The 19978-nt window shown below is 41.0% G+C and overlaps 1 protein-coding gene across 4 annotated transcripts in view; it reads left to right on the forward strand.

Moving 5' to 3' along the window:
• ZNF638 (zinc finger protein 638) overlaps window positions 1–19710 on the forward strand; it is a 191674-nt gene extending 171964 nt beyond the window's left edge. For all 4 annotated transcript variants that reach the window (XM_075573071.1, XM_075573062.1, XM_075573080.1 and 1 more), the window contains 7 exons: window positions 144–1728; window positions 10411–10473; window positions 11611–12493; window positions 13735–13965; window positions 14479–14583; window positions 16431–16549; window positions 18539–19710. In XM_075573071.1, the coding sequence (XP_075429186.1) occupies window positions 144–1728; window positions 10411–10473; window positions 11611–12493; window positions 13735–13965; window positions 14479–14583; window positions 16431–16549; window positions 18539–18598 (3046 nt within the window). In that variant the 3' untranslated portion in view covers window positions 18599–19710. The remainder of the gene's footprint in view (window positions 1–143; window positions 1729–10410; window positions 10474–11610; window positions 12494–13734; window positions 13966–14478; window positions 14584–16430; window positions 16550–18538) is intronic.
• Window positions 19711–19978: the final 268 nt, after the last annotated feature.

Raw genomic sequence — 19978 nt, forward strand, 5'->3', positions numbered from 1 at the left:
CACGGTTACATTTCAAAGCGAGCTGTGACTTTCTTGAATTTAAAAAAAAAAATTTTTTTAAATAACAACTTGAACATTTGTATCTATAAATTGAATAGCAACACAGAGTATTTTAAAAGTTATATGTGTTTGTTTTTTAATAGCACTGACACAGAAAGTAATGTGGATGAAACAGAGGTGGCGCAAACTGCTGATGATGCTGTGAAAGTGCAGAAAAGCCGTAAGAAAAGTTCTGCTGCCGTGGTCCCTGCCGTGGTCCCTGCTGTGGTCCCTGCTGTGGTCCCTCGGTCTGTGACTCCAGGCATCAGTTGCTCTGATGAGGATGTAATTATGGTGGTAGAAGATTCTGAAGCAGATCAAGATGCACCTGAAGCAAAATTACAAGCAACCTTCTCCAGTTCTCCAGCATTCTCAGTGCAAGCTTCCACATATGACTCTCTGAAACTCGGAAGCATGTTTGGAAGCAAAGGTTTTGTTAACCTTGGTTCAGTGGAAGATGATGATGGAGAAGAAGAAGCCGCTGAAGCCCCTGAAGCATCGCCACCACCCTATACTTACACTGCAGAGCCAAATGTGCCCAAATGGGATGTTCCTCCATTCATTCAACCAGAGCCTCCAGCAGCTGAGGATTTGGAAGCTCTGGTGTCTGTAGAATCAGATTGTGAGGCATATGCGGCAACAGACTCTGACAGTCCTGATGACAATGACTCTACAACTCTAGAACCATCTGTGCCTGAGACTGAGATGTTGGACCTCTCGGTTACTGCTTCTGAAGAAACTGAAAGAGCAGATGTGGAAGGGTCTATGGTACCGGAGACATTTAAGGATCCAGAGTCTGTAACCCATGCGACTCCGATGATCTCCCAGATTGTCATATCTGAGTCATCAGAAGAAGCACGTAAGGCAACCGCTTCAGGAATTTCAGAAGCAGACAAATGTGAGGCATTAGGGGAACCCAAGGAAATCTTGACAGATGACTCGGTTCAAGAACTTAAACTTAAAAATGTCTCCGACCTTCACAAACAGGAGGAATCTAAAGACTTGGAAAATCCAGGTGTTGGGGAACTGAAATCTCCAGAAGCAACTTCCACACCAGAAGTCCCAGTAGAAATAGGCATGGAAACTGAAGAGACTGAATGTAATGTGGCAAACGGTGAAATTACTAAACAGGCTGAAAATGTGGGAGATGCTTTTGCCAAGGGAGAAGGGTTTGGCATGAAGAAGCAAACTAAATCTGAAATGGATTCTGCAAAATGTACTGTTGAGGATAAAAACAAAGAATCTTTGCAGGCAAAACCTAATGAAGCCATGTTAAGTGGAGCAGGTGATGCTTCTGTAAAGGAAACTGTTCCCAGTGACCAACTAAGCTTAACGTCGACTACGCCACTGACTAGGACAGTAAAGGCCAAATATTATCCTCAAAAGGGTGAGTTCTCTGTAACTGTAACACTGGATGGTCAGAAATCTGTCTCAAAGACTGAGCTCCGAAAAAGGCCTTCAGCTGAGAGGAAATCTTCCGGAAGAGAGTCTGTCACACCAAAGCCAAGTAGTAACCGTTCTAGCCCTTCAGATAACCCTACAAACAAGCCTAAACCGAGTCCATGTTCTTCTCAAAAGAAAGGTGGTGGAAGGAGTATATCATCTCAGCAAGATAAAGAATCGAAAGCTGCCCCAAAGTCTCGGGAAAGAGATAGTAGATCAAGCTGCAAAAAGGATGATAGACCGAAGGTGAGTGGCTCGAGTTATGACAATGATGTTTTTTTTTTTTTTTTAACTTAACAATTTATTGTTTTATCTGGGGGGGAGAAAGGAGGATGTGGGGGGGGGGAGAAATTACAAGATAATTCGATACATTTACAGTTTGCAAATCAACATTCAGATCATTCATTCGAGGGATATACATCATCCTAACAACAAACCGCCTTTTCTTATTTAATGATATGAATTGTCTGCGTTTCCTTGTGGAGTAGGGAGCATCATCCTCTGGTCTCGGGCATCGCTCCCACTGGGATTTGTTACGAGTCAATACAGGGATTCCAAATCTTAAGAGAATTTTGGGATAGTTTGGTTGAGAGTGGCGGTTAATTTTTCTATTAACATTACTTCGCTAATTTTGTTAGTTAGATGGATCATAGAGGGCGGTCTTATCTTCTTCCAAGATGCAGTTAGTTCACACCTGGCCGCTATAAGGATGTGTGAGAGGAGGGATGGGTGTGGGGATTTAGATTCTCGACAGCTTTTGCCAATATAAATATTATTGGATCTTTTGGGATCTTGATCTCTAAAATTGATTCTATGAGATCGATAAGCCGAGACCAGCATGGTTGTATAACTGGGCATGTCCATAGAATGTGATAACGATCCCACCTCGTTACATGCCCTCCAGCAAATATCAGAGGCTTCGGGGTAACAGGATTTTAATCCGGCTGGGGTCATGTATCTTCTAGATGTTTTCTTTTATTGTTGAACATATCGATGTTTTAGAGGCCCTTTCCCATATATCAACCCAATCCTCCCATGGGATCTCTGTTTGGAGGCCTGCTTCCCATTGCAACATATAGTTATGTGGTGAGGGCCCTTCAATAGGCAGCAGTTCGTTGTAGAGGTGGGATATCCATCCCTTTTGAACGGGCTTTGGAATGACATAGTTTCAAAATATGTTTGATTTAGGAATCTCAGCTTAGGGGAAAGAGAATACATAAAATGTCTTAACTGGCGATATTCCAGGTAACAGTTTTGCGGTACAGAGAATTTTTCTCAGCTCCGCAATTTCATGACGTTGTGTTTGTCAAGTAAATCTTTCACAGAGTTATGTATTATTTAGCGCCATCAATGTACATAGCGCTTCACAGCAGTAATACATGTGACAATCGTATAAATACCAAATTCAAATAACAGATAATGGGAATAAGTGCTTCAGACATAAAAGTAACATTTAGGAAAAGGAGTCCCTGCTCCGAAGAGCTTGCAACCCATTGTCTTGCCACTGCTTAAAGGCGGAGTTTGGGATACCTGGCAGAAAATGTGGCTTCTGGAAAAGGGGAGTGACCTTGAAGGGGAGGGGTCAAATTTTAGCTTCGACTTCCTCTAAATTTTCAGAGTGACATTAACAGTTGGGGCATTCGGTGTTAAATTGGGACTGTCCTTTTGGTATCTTAGGAGGGTTGGAAGAGACATGGGGTGGCTAAGAGTGTTTTTGATATCTACCCAACATTTTACACCTTTGTCCAAATGCCACAATGGAATCTGTCCCAGTTGTGTGGCTGTGTAATATCCGAGGAGATCAAGAACAGCCAGACCCCCCTCTAATTTTGAAGACTCGAGGACGTCTATCTTTCCAAATGAATTGGAGAAATCTATTTTGTGAATCTTTTAATAAATTGATGGGGACAGATATTGGATGGGTTTGGAAGTAATATAGAATCTTGGGTTAAATATTCATTATAATTGGACAGATACAACCCAGCCATGAAATTTGGTAGTTGTTCCAATTATTGACCTCTCTTTTGACTTTGGAGAAGATTGCTGGATCATTTTTGTCAAATAAGGTTTTGTAGTCTTTGGTCAAATTGATACCTAAATATTTGAGACCAGAATCCTTCCATTTATGTTGAAAGTTGGATGGATTTGAGTAAGTTTAGCTCGTTCTGTGAGGTAGAAATGCTAAGGGCGTCCGATTTACTTGTGTTGACTTTGTAGCAGGGTAGTATTCCGAAATCTAATAAAGTTTTGTAGAGGCAAGGAAGAGAAATCAAGGGATCCATAAGGGTTAGAATCACATTGTCTGCAAACAGTGAGAGTTTGTCTGCTGACCAATCTGTATTCCTTTAATATCCGGGTTTTGTCTTATCATGCAGGCTAATGGCAGAAAGCAGGGGCAAAAGTCGACATCCTTGCATGGTCCCATTTAAATTTTTTATTAAATCTGGGGTCCGCACCTGGTAGTTGTAGGGAGGCGTGTCAGATTTTTATATAAAGCTCTAGAGTGTCTGTTAGGAAGGGGCCTGAGAATTCAAATTCATCTAGTGTTTTATTTAGAAAAGACCAACTAATTCTGTCAAAAGCCTTTTCGGCATCTAGACTAATAATACGCCATATAAATATTACAGGCAACAAAGTTCTAACTAAAAACAACCTAACTGATAGGGGGAAAACAGCTCTATCCCATTAAACAAATAAATAAAATCCTCTAAAAAAGACCTTGGTGTAAATGTAATTTTGTGCCGAAAGTACCTTAACACACGTATAGTGTATATGGTGTACATAGAAATTAATATCATAGAAAGACCATCAAATCATTACTTTAATTCATCCTTCTAGGGGTTAGACAATTCAGCTCATTTGTCCACTTAATGTGTTTTCCTACCTATATATTCTCCCTGTTACCTCCTCTCAGTGGTGGAAAACAAATAATAATCTGACGTGAATTTGCTCACTGAGCTCTGTTAGCACTTCCATACTTCACGTATAGAATATTGGTGTTCCATGTCATGCTTTCCTATATGTTGGTAAGATTATCAGCCCAGGCAGTAGCAGTCCGGAGGATACGTCGCCTAATCAAATGGACTTTGGATAATTCATCCAAGGAAATCGTAATCTCTACCATTCTCAGGACCTTATCTCTTCGAAGAGGCTTTGGATGTCATTATCTCGGAGGGAAGTAACCTGTTTTCTCCCCAAAAGAGATTTCTGACCACACCTACTTCTAGAGCACCAAGAAGAAGATTTCAAGAAAGTAACTTGCACAGACTTCTAGAACTTTTAATGAGGCAGAACTCCTGAAGTGGACCTATCTAGGGACGACAGTTCAGTAGTGAGTCGACTATCCATGTTCCTGAAACTCGTCTCTGAACAAGATCATTTTGTGACCTTCATATTACTTCAGGAGACCCTGAAGCAGAAAGCACTCCTCCCTGGGAGCGTTGAGTCTGCGGTGTGAGCTGCTCAGTGGTCTCTCGAACACAAAGGGAGGAATTTAGAGTTTGACAATTCCTGTTCTGGATAGACAGTACGGTCTTAGATTTATTTGATGTGCCATAATAACAAGGTCAGATTTATGAGTGCATTTCTGATTGTTAACTATCTTATTAATACAATTATTTTCTACGCTATAGAAAGCGTTTCTTGCTCTCTCTTCTAGGTTTTATGACTGAGTCTTCGGCGCACTCTGCGCCCGAACACTGGAGATGCTTTTCTCACATCTGTCATCTTGCTCACTGGCATTCTACATATAAAAAAGCAAAGTATGTTTCATGTTTCCTCCAGGAAGTTGCCATAGTATGGTTTCATGTTTCCTCCAGGAAGTTGCCATAGTATGGTTTCATGTTTCCTCCAGGAAGTTACCATAGTATGGTTTCATGTTTCCTCCAGGAAGTTACCATAGTATGGTTTCATGTTTCCTCCAGGAAGTTACCATAGTATGGTTTCATGTTTCCTCCAGGAAGTTGCCATAGTATGGTTTCATGTTTCCTCCAGGAAGTTGCCATAGTATGGTTTCATGTTTCCTCCAGGAAGTTACCATAGTATGGTTTCACGTTTCCTCCAGGAAGTTGCCATAGTATGGTTTCATGTTTCCTCCAGGAAGTTACCATAGTATGGTTTCATGTTTCCTCCAGGAAGTTACCATAGTATGGTTTCATGTTTCCTCCAGGAAGTTACCATAGTATGGTTTCATGTTTCCTCCAGGAAGTTGCCATAGTATGGTTTCATGTTTCCTCCAGGAAGTTACCATAGTATGGTTTCATGTTTCCTCCAGGAAGTTGCCATAGTATGGTTTCATGTTTCCTCCAGGAAGTTGCCATAGTATGGTTTCATGTTTCCTCCAGGAAGTTGCCATAGTATGGTTTCATGTTTCCTCCAGGAAGTTGCCATAGTATGGTTTCATGTTTCCTCCAGGAAGTTACCATAGTATGGTTTCATGTTTCCTCCAGGAAGTTACCATAGTATGGTTTCATGTTTCCTCCAGGAAGTTGCCATAGTATGGTTTCATGTTTCCTCCAGGAAGTTAGCATAGTATGGTTTCATGTTTCCTCCAGGAAGTTGCCATAGTATGGTTTCATGTTTCCTCCAGGAAGTTACCATAGTATGGTTTCATGTTTCCTCCAGGAAGTTACCATAGTATGGTTTCATGTTTGTTCCTGTATACTTGCTTCCTGCCTTGACATCAGCCTGTGACCTGGACTCCGATTCTCTGCCACCTGCCTCGGTACCTTCCTGTGACTCTTGACTTCACTATACTAATTTCAGGCTTTATGCCTCGGTTCAGGTTGGTGATTCCATATTCTACCTCAGCCCTGCGGGTCCGCTTCTTTACTTGAGATGAGCATCATTATATTATGCTCTGGCAACAACATGAACCCCACTGTAGAAGTGAAGGCTGTAGCTGCCCACGGGCAACTTCTAGGAAATAATGAGAAACGCCTCTCAGATCTAGACCAACACCTGGCTCTAATATCCTCTTAGCAGGCTCACTGCTGAACTGGATACCCTCCAGTTGGACCAAACCCTGGCATCACCCAGGTGTCCGATGTTCGAATCAGCTGTTTGTTGGGGTTTTATTTTGGCGTGTTATATAGTTTGGTCGCGGGTACCGGGAGGTGCCCAGTCAGTAATTCTTCTGTTACCTTTTTATGATGTCTTAATGTTACAGGCCGGCGGTGACCGTTTCATTATTATGCTGGGTCAGGCCGTGGGCCCCGCTTTGAGTGGTTCCGCTCTCCTGTAGCTATAGGTTTTTTTAGGGGGCAAGCTCACTGCGTTCTTTCAGGGTAGTTAGTACTAGACTCAGCACCGTGACCCCACCGCTACTGCGATCTCAGGCCAGACGGCTGTCAATTACAATGCTGGCCTTTCCCCTTTATGCTCGTTTTGCTCGATTTTACCACTTTTTTGAGAGTTTATCGGCTGCTTTTCTATGGAGCTGAGCTAGTGTGTGACTGCTCTGCTCTACATTCAGGCCATGCCCCCTTTTATTCAAATTTTTAATTTCTCCTGATCTAGAAGCATATTCAAGGTGTGTTGAAATGGGACCTCTCTGGCTGCAGCAGGGCAAATGAATGGTGCTTATTGGTCTGTATCTGGAGTATGCAGCCCCCCCCCCCACCATTGACCTGTGGCCCTAAGGTACTTTGCACTTCAGCATTGTTCAGGGGTATGATGTGGACTGGCAGCTCTGGGCCTCTTTCCTCCCAGACCCTCCACTTATCTTCCCCCTTAAGCTTTTCTGCCTCATTGTCTGGGGCTGGTTCTCACACCTCCTGAGGCGCGATCTGGGTGTTCCTACAGCACCCCTGCCTCCACTTGTCAGCCCCCCCACAGTTGGGTTTCTTCTCCCTGGCCTTCAGTCGGCGCCGGGCACGATCGGTGGCTCGGGACTACAACAGAGAGGCGGTCCCGCTCCCTCCTCACCCCCTCTGGCCCAAGGCGTGTCATCTGGGAACTTGTAGCCTGCTAACGGGTACAGTCGACGGGACTGGACGCCGGGATGAATAAGGGGAGGGTGTTCCGCGGGTCCTGCTTATGCCCACTGATAGCGGCCATCATGTGGCAGGGTCGGGTCGAACCTAGGCTCCGGTCGAGCTTCCCCTCTTCCCTGCTCTCGGATGCTCCCGTCTGCTCGAGGGGAGTCTCGCCACAGCCCCCAGACCCGGTCAGCAGCCGCACTTCTAGGCAAAATGGCCGGCCCTCTGTGAACCGGCCCGACCTCTTCCCAGTCGACCCCCAGGACCTCTCAGTCCCCTATCGGACAGGACAGCTTCCCCTACCACCTACGCAGGTCTGTGTAGGCATGTGCTCCTCTGCTTCGCCGTGCTTAAGGGTGTTTAACGTTGTTTTACTTTCCAAGTGTTCAGTGGCCATTTTAGGTCTATTGCTGCACCTGTGGGGCCCTTGATTTTGTTTTTCCCCCCATTCTCGTTCGTAAGCTGGTTTTATGCCCAATCGGGCCCCCCTACTTACGGTGAGGGTCACCCCCCTGTTTAGATTTATATTTGTAGGGTTACTGCTTATTTTTTTGTCCCTTAATCCCTTTTATTAAATTTGTGGAGACGGAGCTCTCCTTCTCCACGATTCCTTCGCTTGTTGTTCTGGCCATGCCCCCCAAAATGTTGAATTTTAATGTTCTGTTTTCTATGCTTCATGTTATCCAGAGGCAATGTCAACATTATTGTCAAAAACAATAAACTCAAAGATGCAAGTGTGGGTTTGCAAGTTAAGAAACCACAACAGTAATGCAGACAAAATGGCATCCTTCAAATACACTGGGGGCATCGACTTTTATGGCCTCCTTTTCTCCATAGAGAATCCGGATCATGGATATTTTAACATGCTAAATATTAACAAGTCTGGGCAAGTTCAAACAAGTCTTATTGAAGTTTAATTGAATTAATAAACAGCTAGTAATAGAGGGACCTGTAATACATTAAAGAGTAATTTATTATAAACGGTTGGGAAAATCCCAGGCATCTAAAAATTAGCTCCTGGCGCCTGTTCCAGGCTGCAGCTTGTCAATGGTGTAGTATTTACAGATATGAACTTAAAGTCCCAGAAGCCCCTGTGTAAAATGCCATGACTTCTCTAGGGATCAGCCAATCTGTGCAGAACTTAGGTAACAACACCCCTTCCTCCCACACATGGCTCTGCAAGTGTAGGCAGTGTCCTGCACCAGAGGAGACACGGTGAACAAGAGGGGATATGTCTGTCGATCTGTGTGTGTCCCTCAGAGCAACAAAACAACGAAAAATACTACCCTTTTGCTAGTGTCTCGGTCACTTAATCAAATCAATAGTCCATAAAATGCCTTTGGTAAAGGCTCAACTATAAAACAGCCCTTAAGGTCACAGTTGTAAAAATCAGTTAAATCCTTCAAGTCCACCTGCCTGATGTCTGAGCTGAGAAATAGCATGTGTGCTCTGTAGCTATATGGTGTCCTCATTTTAACAGGCAGTGATAGGAGAGAGAATAAGTAAGGAAGTAGGAGAGAGCCCCTATACAGAAAAGTGTCAATAGACTAAATAGTTAACTAACTCCCTGTGCTATGCCAATAATGGCTGAGCTAAGGAACTCCGATCTCTAAGTAGATCTCTAAATAAATAAGTGCCCCTGGCTGCAGACCTGACGGGCAACATATTCTACGTCCCTGCCTCTGCTCTGGTACACGCCAACTGACAACACCTAGCAAGGATAACTTCTGTAGCCTGTATCTGTGTCACAGATGCACACTGAGACAAGAGATAACGATGGGTGAGGGGTAGCCTGTACCCCTCTCCACTCTACCCCCCTTCCTTCCAACATAACAATGGCTCCTAAAAATTCACACTAGCTGGTAAATATACCCCAGATTGTAATATCGTTTTTAACTCGACCAGTTTAAAAGCAGCACACGTGTGGTACTAGGTGGCGAGTAGATTTTTGTTGTTGTTCGGCGAGAAGATTTTTTGGTGATTTGTCGACCACTGTGTGTGTGTGTGTGTGTGTGTGTGTGTGTGTGTGTGTGTGTGTGTGTATATATATATATATATATATATATATATATATATATATATATATATATAATGTATGTATGTATGTATGTGTATATGTACACACACACACACACACACACAGTGGTCGACAAATCACCAAAAAATCTACTCGCCGAACAACAAAAAGAATATATATATATATATATAATCATTTTTGTCACATTGACATGTTGCTTCCTAATGAGTTATGATCAAACACACACATTCCAATCATCCAGTCAGGTAAGGATGCCCTTATAGTTAAGAAGAGAGACCTGTTTTAACAGACCACCAGGTCCTCATTTTGCCAGTAAAGTCTCTCAAACAGGTCATTACCAATATAAACCTGGTGTAATGAATTCATTCTGCAAGTAAACAAGTTACTATTCCTTAGCCGTGTGAATGGAGTTGAAGATTCTAAGGCGATTGCAAGCATTTAGTTTAGTCAACAGGCCCCTTTAGGTTTATACTTCATTGATTGTTGCACTGTATTTTGATCAACTTACCAAGATGAGGGACCCATGTTATGATATGTCCTAGTTGCTGAGAAGCTGCATCAGTTTTTTAGTTATTGGGTTAAGTGATCCCAAACCCTGGTTTATAAAAAAGCAAAGCTGCTTTATTTACAGGACACTGATACTTCTCTCATTGAGGGAATAAAGAAGGAAGTGTAGGTTAATAACATACAAAACAATTAACAATTATAGTTGAGATACAGCTGAAACAGGCATGGCTGGTCTCGGGGCACGGATATGGCTGTTCTCATGTGTGGTATATTGTGGTATTTTGTTTTTAGTTATAACACAACTTACTGTTGTCAGCTGGTACAATATTACATAATATTTCCTATATATGCTATTTTTAATAAACTATTGCAGTTTTTAGGTAACTACTTTTGTGTTTTTGTCAGAGTTCTTCTACACGATACGCCAGAAGCTCTAAAAGCAGCAGTTACGTCCCAAAATCGGAAGAGGTAAGACGCCCATTTGGAGTATGTTACCATTTTTGTCCATTGTTTAGTTCATAGGATGGTGGATAGAGAGCAGTCACAGTTCATCAGATTGGGGGGCAAGGAGGAGATGCCCCCTCCCTAGCTTAAAACAATAGAATCCGTTCTCCAGCTCTTGCAAAATAGTGTTTCCTTAGTCCAAAATTTATGTATTTACCATTTTGATTTACAATGAAACTGTTGCCTATTTACATCAGCAGGACTCTGTGGGTTACATAACTACTTGTAGATAAGGGAGATCCAACGCACAACGGATTTGCTCAATAGAAAATTTATTGTGCCACACTAGTTTTCTATTGAGCAAATCCGTTGTGCGTTGGATCTCCCTTATCTACAGTTCAGATCAGGATTACCAGGACAGGTATCCCTTGAACCATCTGCATCGGTAATATTGAATGCATTGTTTGATTGTGGTGTGCAGCATATAATCTTTGTTTAGCTTACAAAACTACTACATTGAAGAGTCTCGCTCGTTATCCGCATTTACCAGAACAGTTTCTCCACACACAGAATCAAGAGAAGCTTTTAATCCTTTCTGTGTCTAGGCTGGATAATTAAGAATGTGACTACTTAATGCTAAGCATAGTTACACGACTCCCAGTGTCCTACAAACGTTCAAATTGAGCTATTGTGATTTGCACTTCCATGTCTGTATTTTGGACTGTGTAAACACCTTATTTTACAAGACAATTGATGTGCTGAAATAGTTATTTATTCCATTGTTTTATTCAGTCATGTTTATACTGTATTGCTTTTCTTGAATTTTCACGCTGCAAAACGCTAAGAGGGATTGTGAAAAAAAATCAATAAAATGGTTCCTAGGCATGCTGTCACTATTGAGTTATTCTACAATTGTATTACCAAATCAAAGACTCCAACTGTTCATGTATATCACCAAGAAGAAAAATCTGAATTCCTCAGACTGCTACCAGAAAGTGATTTTCCTATTGTAAAGCTAGGTTCAGCTGTGCACAGTTAGTGTGTGATAGTGGGTGTGTGGGTAGTGTGCGGCCCTTAAGGTATATATCATGTTGCCTACCACTAGTTTAGTTAATTGTCAGGTTCAATGTCAATTAATAACCTATTTCACTTTTATCATAGGAACAGGAGGACGATATGTTTCAATTCAACTTGGATGAATTTGTTACTGTTGACGAGATTCTAGAAGAACAGACGATGGAAAAGAGCTTGGGAAAAGAGTCTGAGAAGCCTCAAGCCCCAAGTACTCCCAAAAAAACAAAACGAAAAGAACACGAACCATCTGTATCAGAAGCAAAAAAATGGAAAGTGAAGAGCACAACTGAACACATGACTAAACAAGAACTCTCCTATGTGACTTTGGATGAAGTAGGTGATGAAGAAGACACTGCTGTTGCAGAATCCAGTGGCTCTCTTACTCGTGCACAAAAATCACGATCTCTTGTAACTGTAGATGAAGTCCATGCAGACGATGATCAAATTTCTATTGTGAAAGACCCTCGTGGTCTCATGACTTTAGATGAGATCAGTGACGAGGAAGACATGATTCAAGACTCTTCTGAAGACCTTGTTTTATCAGAAATGCCAGAGGACTTTTCCAAAGACCAACCTCTTTTAACACTTGATGAAGTTAGCGGAGATGAGGAGGAGCCAATTTTAAATACTGAACCTTCTGATTTGAAAACTCGGCCCATTCAGTCTCACAAAGATGAGGGAAGTAGTGCTGATCCGAAAACAAAAGAAGTTCTTCCTGAAATGCTGGAAAAATCCCCAGCTGTTGTCCAGGATCAGGTTGACCCAACTGAGCAGCTTCTGACCTTAGATGAAGTCAAAGGAGATGATGATGATGATGTGGAATCCCTACAGGATATTGTGGTCTTTAACGAAGAACAGCATTTTGTTACCGTTGACGAAGTGGGCGAGGAAGAGGAAGATTCCTCAATGAGTTCAGAAAAGAAGTCCAGTTTCAAAGAGGAAACTCCAAGCAAAGCTGAGCCAGCTAAAGGTAAATCCTTCGATAGTCAAAAGTCACCAGGTAGGGAATAAAAATGCTTATTAACATCAATATATTTAAAGTATGTTGCTTTTATCTTTCTTTCTAAAAGCACATTTCTATCTTTGGATTTTGCACACCAACCCGAAAAAAAAATAATTTGTGGCCAACTTCAGTTCTTGAGCCACCAACAGGTCAGGTTTTAAGGATATCCCTGCTTCAGCATAGGTGGCTGTCATTGACTGAGAGACTGAGCCACCTGTGTTGAAGCAGGGATATCCTTCAAACCTGACCTGTTGGTGGCCCTGCACTAGAGCAGAGGTTCCAACTCCAGTCCTCAAGGACCCCTAACAAGTCAGGTTTTAAGGATACCCCTGCGTGAGCACATGTGCTTCAGTCAAAAGGATTGGGCCACCTGTGCTAATTAGAGGATAATCTTAGAACCTGCACTGTTAGGGGTTCTTGAAGACGGTAGTTGGGAACTTCAGTGGGTTTTCTCTAAGGTTGCCATTGGCCTCACTGGGTTTAGGGCCTGCGCACAGCCAGCGTTATTTTGAGCAAAGGCTCACCTCTGTGTTCATACATAATGCCTGACACATCAAACCACAAATCTTGTGCTGGACATAACATATTCTGAGATTCAGAAGCGTCATATTTTTTATAAAGTTCAGATATTGTCCTTCAGATGACTTAACATTGTAAAATAAAGTTACTCATGGGTCTATAGTGTAAAAGGCAATGTTCATATTTTAGGATCACCCATGATATTTATGGTCATACTGTTTAATTGCCCTAAAGTATATATTCAGTTATTACTATTTATTATTATGCAACAACAAAAATGCTCACTTTGGCTGTTTCATTTCAGTGCCCCCCTAAAATGTTTTCACTTGAGACTTCTTATTTAATTAACTATCCCATTTGTTAAAACCCTCTTTGCCTTTAGCTAATTGTAGTAGCTCTGATATAGCAGACAATTCCATATATTTACATGACACGTTCTCCATCAACATGTATGCACATGTTTCCATCACAATTCTATATTTGTGGTGGTTACATTGGTTTGCAAGTCGATGTCTGGAAGTTTTTTTTATTTACATTTTTTTAACGGTGACCAGATCTGCCTTTTACTGCAGGGTAAATTTTGGTTGAAAAACTTCCTTAAAAATGTTTGTTGTGTTCATTTGTTGAACAAAAAGCAAGATATTCTGCAAAGTGGCTGCATGACCTAAAGCTGTGTTTTTTGTTTTAAGTTACTCCAAGAAGAGGTAGGCCAAGAAAAAGGCCTCTGGAACCAGCACAACCCATTGCAACTCCCTCACAAAAAAAGGTGAAATCTGAGAAGAAAGTGGATCCAAAAGCAGAGCCACGTGAAGCCTCAGAACAGACTTCCACTGAAAAAAAGGATTCAGACTCATCCGCTCAAGGAACAAATGCTGAGAAAAATCCATCAGAACCAAAGCCTTCTGAAATAACAGATTCCAGTAAGACCTTGCTACAGATTTGTTTATTTGGTTTCAAGGCAATGCATGTTCCACTTTATCCTAATTCTGCTTTGTTGTCCAGTTAGTCGTTAACCATACATGTACATCGTGCCACAGCGTGGTATATTTTAGGTGTGGTTTTGTTTTCGGATTCCCAAACCTTTATCCTTTTGGGTTTCCAACACCTGTCCTCTTTCCCCTCACCGCCCCCCTCTCTCTCCTCCCCCCACCCCCCACCCCTCACTTATCTACCTGCCCTCCTTTCTACAGACTGATTCACCTCTCTGTCCGTTGCTGGTTTTCTAACAAGACTACACACACAGGGACTATTCTGGTCACTACGGCCAATTTGGACCTGTATTTGCATGCCCACTCTGTTTTGTCTAAATGATATACACTGTGACAATGGGCCCTGAAACAAGTCTAAAAATCTCAGAGCGTTGGCGTGTTTAATACTCCAAAGATAATGAATCCCTCACTTACTGCTTTTTATTAAATACATATTTTTTGCAGATTCCACACCAAAAGCGCCCGGACCCCAGGCTAAGAAGAAGAAATTGGAATCTCCCCTAAAAGAGAAACCCCAATTTGCACCATTTAATGCCAGCGTACCAATAGGTGAGAAAACATGGGTCTTGTAGGTTTTCTTTTTAACACTTTATGGAAAGTATCGTTACAGGTCTCCTAACAATCACCTGAACCTCAGTGGTGTGAAACATTCAAATATGTATGTGCTACATTATAAATAAATATTGCTTCCTGAAAGTGGCGCTTTAGAAAGGCAGTTTGGAAGTTTTATGGCAATGGCTATCAGCTAGGTTACATAGTTACATAGTAGATGAGGTTGAAAAAAAGACGTAGGTCCATCAAGTTCAACCTATGCTAAATTTAGACAACAGATACTTTATCCTATATCTATACTTACTTATTGATCCAGAGGAAGGCAAACAAAAAGCCCCAGTGTCAAATCATCCAATGATATCTCCTAAGGGGAAAAATAAATTCCTTCCTGACTCCAAGAATTGGCAATCGGATTAATCCCTGGATCAACATCCTTCCCATGTATACTTATTTGGTATATCCCTGTATACCTTTTTCATCGAAAAAGATGTCCAACCTTTTTTTGAACAAATCTATTGTATCTGCCATCTACATCTCTAGAGGTTACCAGGAGGCCAGGTTTTTGGACAATCATGCTGCCCTACTGATCATCAAAGCTAGGTTAATATGTCAATGAGGTGTTAGAGAAATATTATTAACTTGCTCTGCTAGTGGCCCTTAAGTATTGAACAGTTAATTGTCCAGTCTGCTACTTATTTTATTGTTTACTAAGGCCTTGTACATGGTAAGAGCGCGTGTCGTTGCACGCGACGGCTGCACAGGTGATCTGTGTCCTGTGGGGTACGCGACCAAGAGCAGCTCTCAATTCAATGTTTGACGGGCATACCCATGACGTTACCTGAGTGGTTCGCCTCATTGGCTGAACCGCGCACGTGACCCGGCAGTTGCGCGACAAAATCAAAAGATTTTGCCTCCCGAAAAATCGCTCGTGTGTGCGCTCTGTGCGCATTGCCTTACAGGCTTTAAAAGAAACAAGTCTAAACTAATGTGGCTAAACAGATAGGAGAGGAAATGTAAAAGAAGTTGCTGGCATTGAGTCTTAAGGCCGCGCTTGTGTGCGCGCGTGGCATTCGCGCAGGGGGCGTGGCTGAGGCGTGGCTCGTGACGTCATGCGAACCACTTCACGTGATGCTCACTTCATGCGACGACCACATTGAGAGGCAATTTCATTTATCTCTCCTGGATCTTGCCGCCCGGTCGTGCCTCCGCTTGGTCACGTTCACCATCTGCTGCATGATGAACAACAAGGTATGTGTTTTGGCGCCGTCGTCGCAATCATAAGCGCGGCCTAAAGCAGCAATACTATTAGGGTCTTTGGGGACTGGAGTTGGCCACCCCTGGTCTAATTCATCCCACCTATCTGCACAGCGACTCTTTCCTCATTAAGATGCTCTTAAACCAGCGCTCTAATAACACCAAATCCTCTCCTTCCTTCAGCACAGCTGGATCATTCCTAGCCCCTCACAGTAATCGGCCTACTTGAAAAGCTAAATGCCGATGAGGAACGTTTTGTTTCTTACTTTCCCGATACAAGATTGCTCTGCCTAATAATTGAATGGCACCTTCGAAAATCTTTAGGTATTAATCCGTTCAGTACAGCACATTTACAAGAAGTTTTAATGTCTATTTTTACACCTTATCATATTCTGTATAAAATACATATTAAGGAATGGATAACTTGTTTAAATGACTTTTTATACATATACGGCATTGTTAGACTGTCCATGTCTTTATGGATAGAGCAATTACCATCAAATTCTCAATCTGCTCTGTATAAATGTATAATAATTAATGTTATTTACTCTCCATATTTAAGGCTAGATTTGACATGTTTTATTTTGTAGGCATGGAATTTCTTGTACCTAAAACTGGATTTTTCTGTGAACTCTGTTCCCTGTTTTATATGGATGAAGCATCCAAGACGAAGCATTGCAAAAGTCTGCGACATTATCAGTCTGTAGAGGTAATGAATGTGAATGTTATTTTTTTTTAATAACCATTTTTTTTATATATAACTTTATATTTTGTGATAATTCATTATACTAATTGTATGGCCAATGGATTTACATATCTCTACTAACAAAGCCCCCTTCTGTTATCCTCCTTATTAAGCCATTTGCTGCATTAGAAACCTCAGTCTCTGTATATATACCCCTTTCTCCCCATGCAGCTCTAAATTATTCATTTTATTTGCAAACCTCCCTAGAAATAATTGAAGTTGCCGTTCCCCCCAAAAGTTACGCCATGTGGCGTACTTTATAAATGATATCCAGCATTTTTATTTTAACCCGTTGAAATACCAAGCGTGTTTGCTAGCACTAAAAACTTTAAATATGTGTTTAGCATCTAGGGGTACAATGTTCACTCAATTAGCATGTTTATGTAGATTTAGGTAAATCTTTTTTTTGTGTGTAATCCTGTAGTTAATACTAGCTGTTAGATGATATTTTTTCCACATATTACAGAAATATATTTTTATAGTTTACAAGTCACCACATTTAAAACTGCAAGGACATCTGAGTACGTTGTTTGTAATTCCGCCCATAATAGCCGAATGTGTAAAATGTAATAAAATCTTTCCATGCCCAGATTTTAGAGTGAGATACGACATCCGTATTTTAATGTCGAGTGAGGATTATCCTACCCAGGATCCAAGAAACCTCCCTAATGTCCACTCAACCCATTATCATAGTGTGCCCCCCTTCCTCCCCAAGGTTCCTGCCGTTTAGAAGCCACAGTAGAAAGACACCAAGGAATTCTGTTTCAAAAGAGGACACTGCACTCTAACCGTTCAGTATTTTGTGCGATGCTCTCGATGTCGCCTCTTCCTGTCGTGTAACAGTTGCGTTATGCAGCATCACATTTTTACTTTTTGGTCCATAAATACGATGTCATGGGGTATAACTGTACTATTCACATAAGAGGCTCTGCTGCTTCTCCCCATTTGCTCCACATCTCTAGGAAGTATAGAGCTGTCTGTCTGGAAACTCGAAACAGCCTCATCAGTGCGCCATTGTATACTGAGCTTCTCTGAAAAAGTTTCACGTCAAGTGAGGTCAAAGTGGAAGGGGCTTGGCAATGAGCTATTTCTGTTTATTTAAAGAGAGAAGTACAATGGGGAAATAATAGAGGGGAACTTGGAAATACAATATTTTATATTATGGTCTAAAACTAAAATAAGTAAACTAGGGGGAACTGCACATTTTTTTTCCCTTCTGTTGGATGAGCCAGCAAACAGACACTTTTGTCGCTTAAGTCTTAATACAAGCCTTTAATCGTTGTGACCATTTAATTTGTTAATTACTGTATTAATTATTACAATATTTACATACAGTGCAATAAAACATGTGGAAAAATATTAGGCTTACTGAGGAAAGTGCACCCTCTCTTCTGTTAAACAATAAAATATTTGTTACAAGGGCCTCTGGTGTGGGCATTGTGGCTTTTTTAATCTCCAAATTATGCTATTGCAATGCTCTCTTTGTGGTCTCTCTCGGTTATTTTATCCTTTATTCATGCCCATTATCCTATTAATTATATTGGAAACACTGCAGACAGACTTTGAAGCTCTAAAATAAAGTTTCAAGAATTGCCCTTTTTGCTTACTTGCATAGAATTAAATATGAATGCTTTCCATTTATGTACACTAAATTCCAATTTATCAAATAATTATCCACTCAACTGATGGTGGCAATATAATTACTTTATGGTGGGAAGGGGGCAGAATGTACCTGTAGATTCAATCGGTATATCATTTAAAGGGGATTAGAGGTCGTAAGAATCCTCCAAAGCCTGTGTTTAACCATCTGAGTGCCCAAGGGCATAGCGCTACGCCATAATCCAATTGCTTGTTTTTGTGCTGGGGTGTTAATTAGGTTCTGTTTAGTGGGCAATCATATATCTATATCTATGCAAATGCTTTTAGCCTTGACTTTTATTCCTCTCTTCACAGAAGTATATGGCGAAGGAAGCAGAATCACCTGGGGAGAAAGTTACAAAGACGGCCGAATAAAAGAAAATAAATGATTTGAAATATGGGAAGAAAAAAAAAATCAAACCTGTAACTAAAAATGTAGGGTCCATTGTGTAATTTGCTTTACTTTCTCGTTACACTATATTGTTTTTCAAAACCGATGCTTATGTTGTAAAAAGATTCACTTAATGTAGACAAAACTTGATAGAGAATAATTTATGATGGTTTTGATTTTTATATCTGATCATCTTGCTTGCTAGTCTCTTACATTTGTTTCAATAAATGTTCTTACTATACAGTTGGGAGTTAGTCTCGTCAGTGTTGGTTGCTCTTGTTAGGCATCGCGACGTGTCACGGCTACACCAGTGTCACGGCGACACCAGTGTCATGATTTCACTTTCTCCTTTGGAGGTTTCAAGGGAGTTCTTTTTGTTGCTCTCCAGTCTATTCAAAAGATTGATGTACTAAGTGTAATTAAGAACTGTTGCCTATGTATTTGGTTGGAAAATACTGTTGTACGGTTTCCTTAATTTTATTTTTTAAGACATTTTAAATGATATATTTTGTTTGCACTCCTTGTTCTGAGGGAATCCCAGAAATACATTTGCATAGTGGGGAGTTTTTGCTTTAGACATGTTTCTTTTCGTGCTCCTAATAGGTTTTTTTTTGTGTGTGTATATGAGGACAGCATTGTTTTTTTCTTATTGTGTACAAACCTTTTTCAAAATTGTGCGAAATAAAAACTGGAATAAAGTACATTTTTTTTTTTTTTTAAACAAGTGATTTGAATTCTTCAAAAATGTAAGAGTATCAAAAAACATAGTGCAGAAATGCTTTTTTGTTCCCATAACAAGTTTGTCACAAAGGAAATTGTCAACTGTGAAATCCCATGATAATTGGCAGCAGAATTTACCACGCAAAGGGTTCCTACAGTAACAAACAAACCATCAGCCACAAAGCTTCTAATACTGTAATACTTCCAACCACTTGGAGAGAACAAGCAAGAGACCAACACAGAGCCGCACTGTAACTGCCTCTTGTCTAAGCTGTGCCTGCTGCAAGCGGTAGTTCCCTCTAATAGGGCCAATACATCTTTCAATATGTTAATTGACAATTTTTTTTTTAATAAACACTCAAATTAAAAAAAACAACTTTATTTATGTAGTGTCATCTTTCTACTGTCATAGGAGAGAACCAAGTTGTCTAATTACTATATGTGGAGTGGTTTTAACCAGCTCTGTAGTATAGTTTTTTTTGTTTTGTTTTTTGCTAACAAAAGGATCAGCTCAATTAGTTTTGACACTATCCCTAAACTTTCTTCACTATCTTGGGGAAATTATGGTCTTGTCAAGGGGTGGTCAACTTCTGTCCTCAAGGGCCACCGTCTAGTCGGGTTTTCAGGATATCCATACTTCAGCA

This window comes from Ascaphus truei, chromosome 1, assembly GCF_040206685.1.
Source record: "Ascaphus truei isolate aAscTru1 chromosome 1, aAscTru1.hap1, whole genome shotgun sequence".
Classification (NCBI taxonomy): domain Eukaryota; kingdom Metazoa; phylum Chordata; class Amphibia; order Anura; family Ascaphidae; genus Ascaphus; species Ascaphus truei.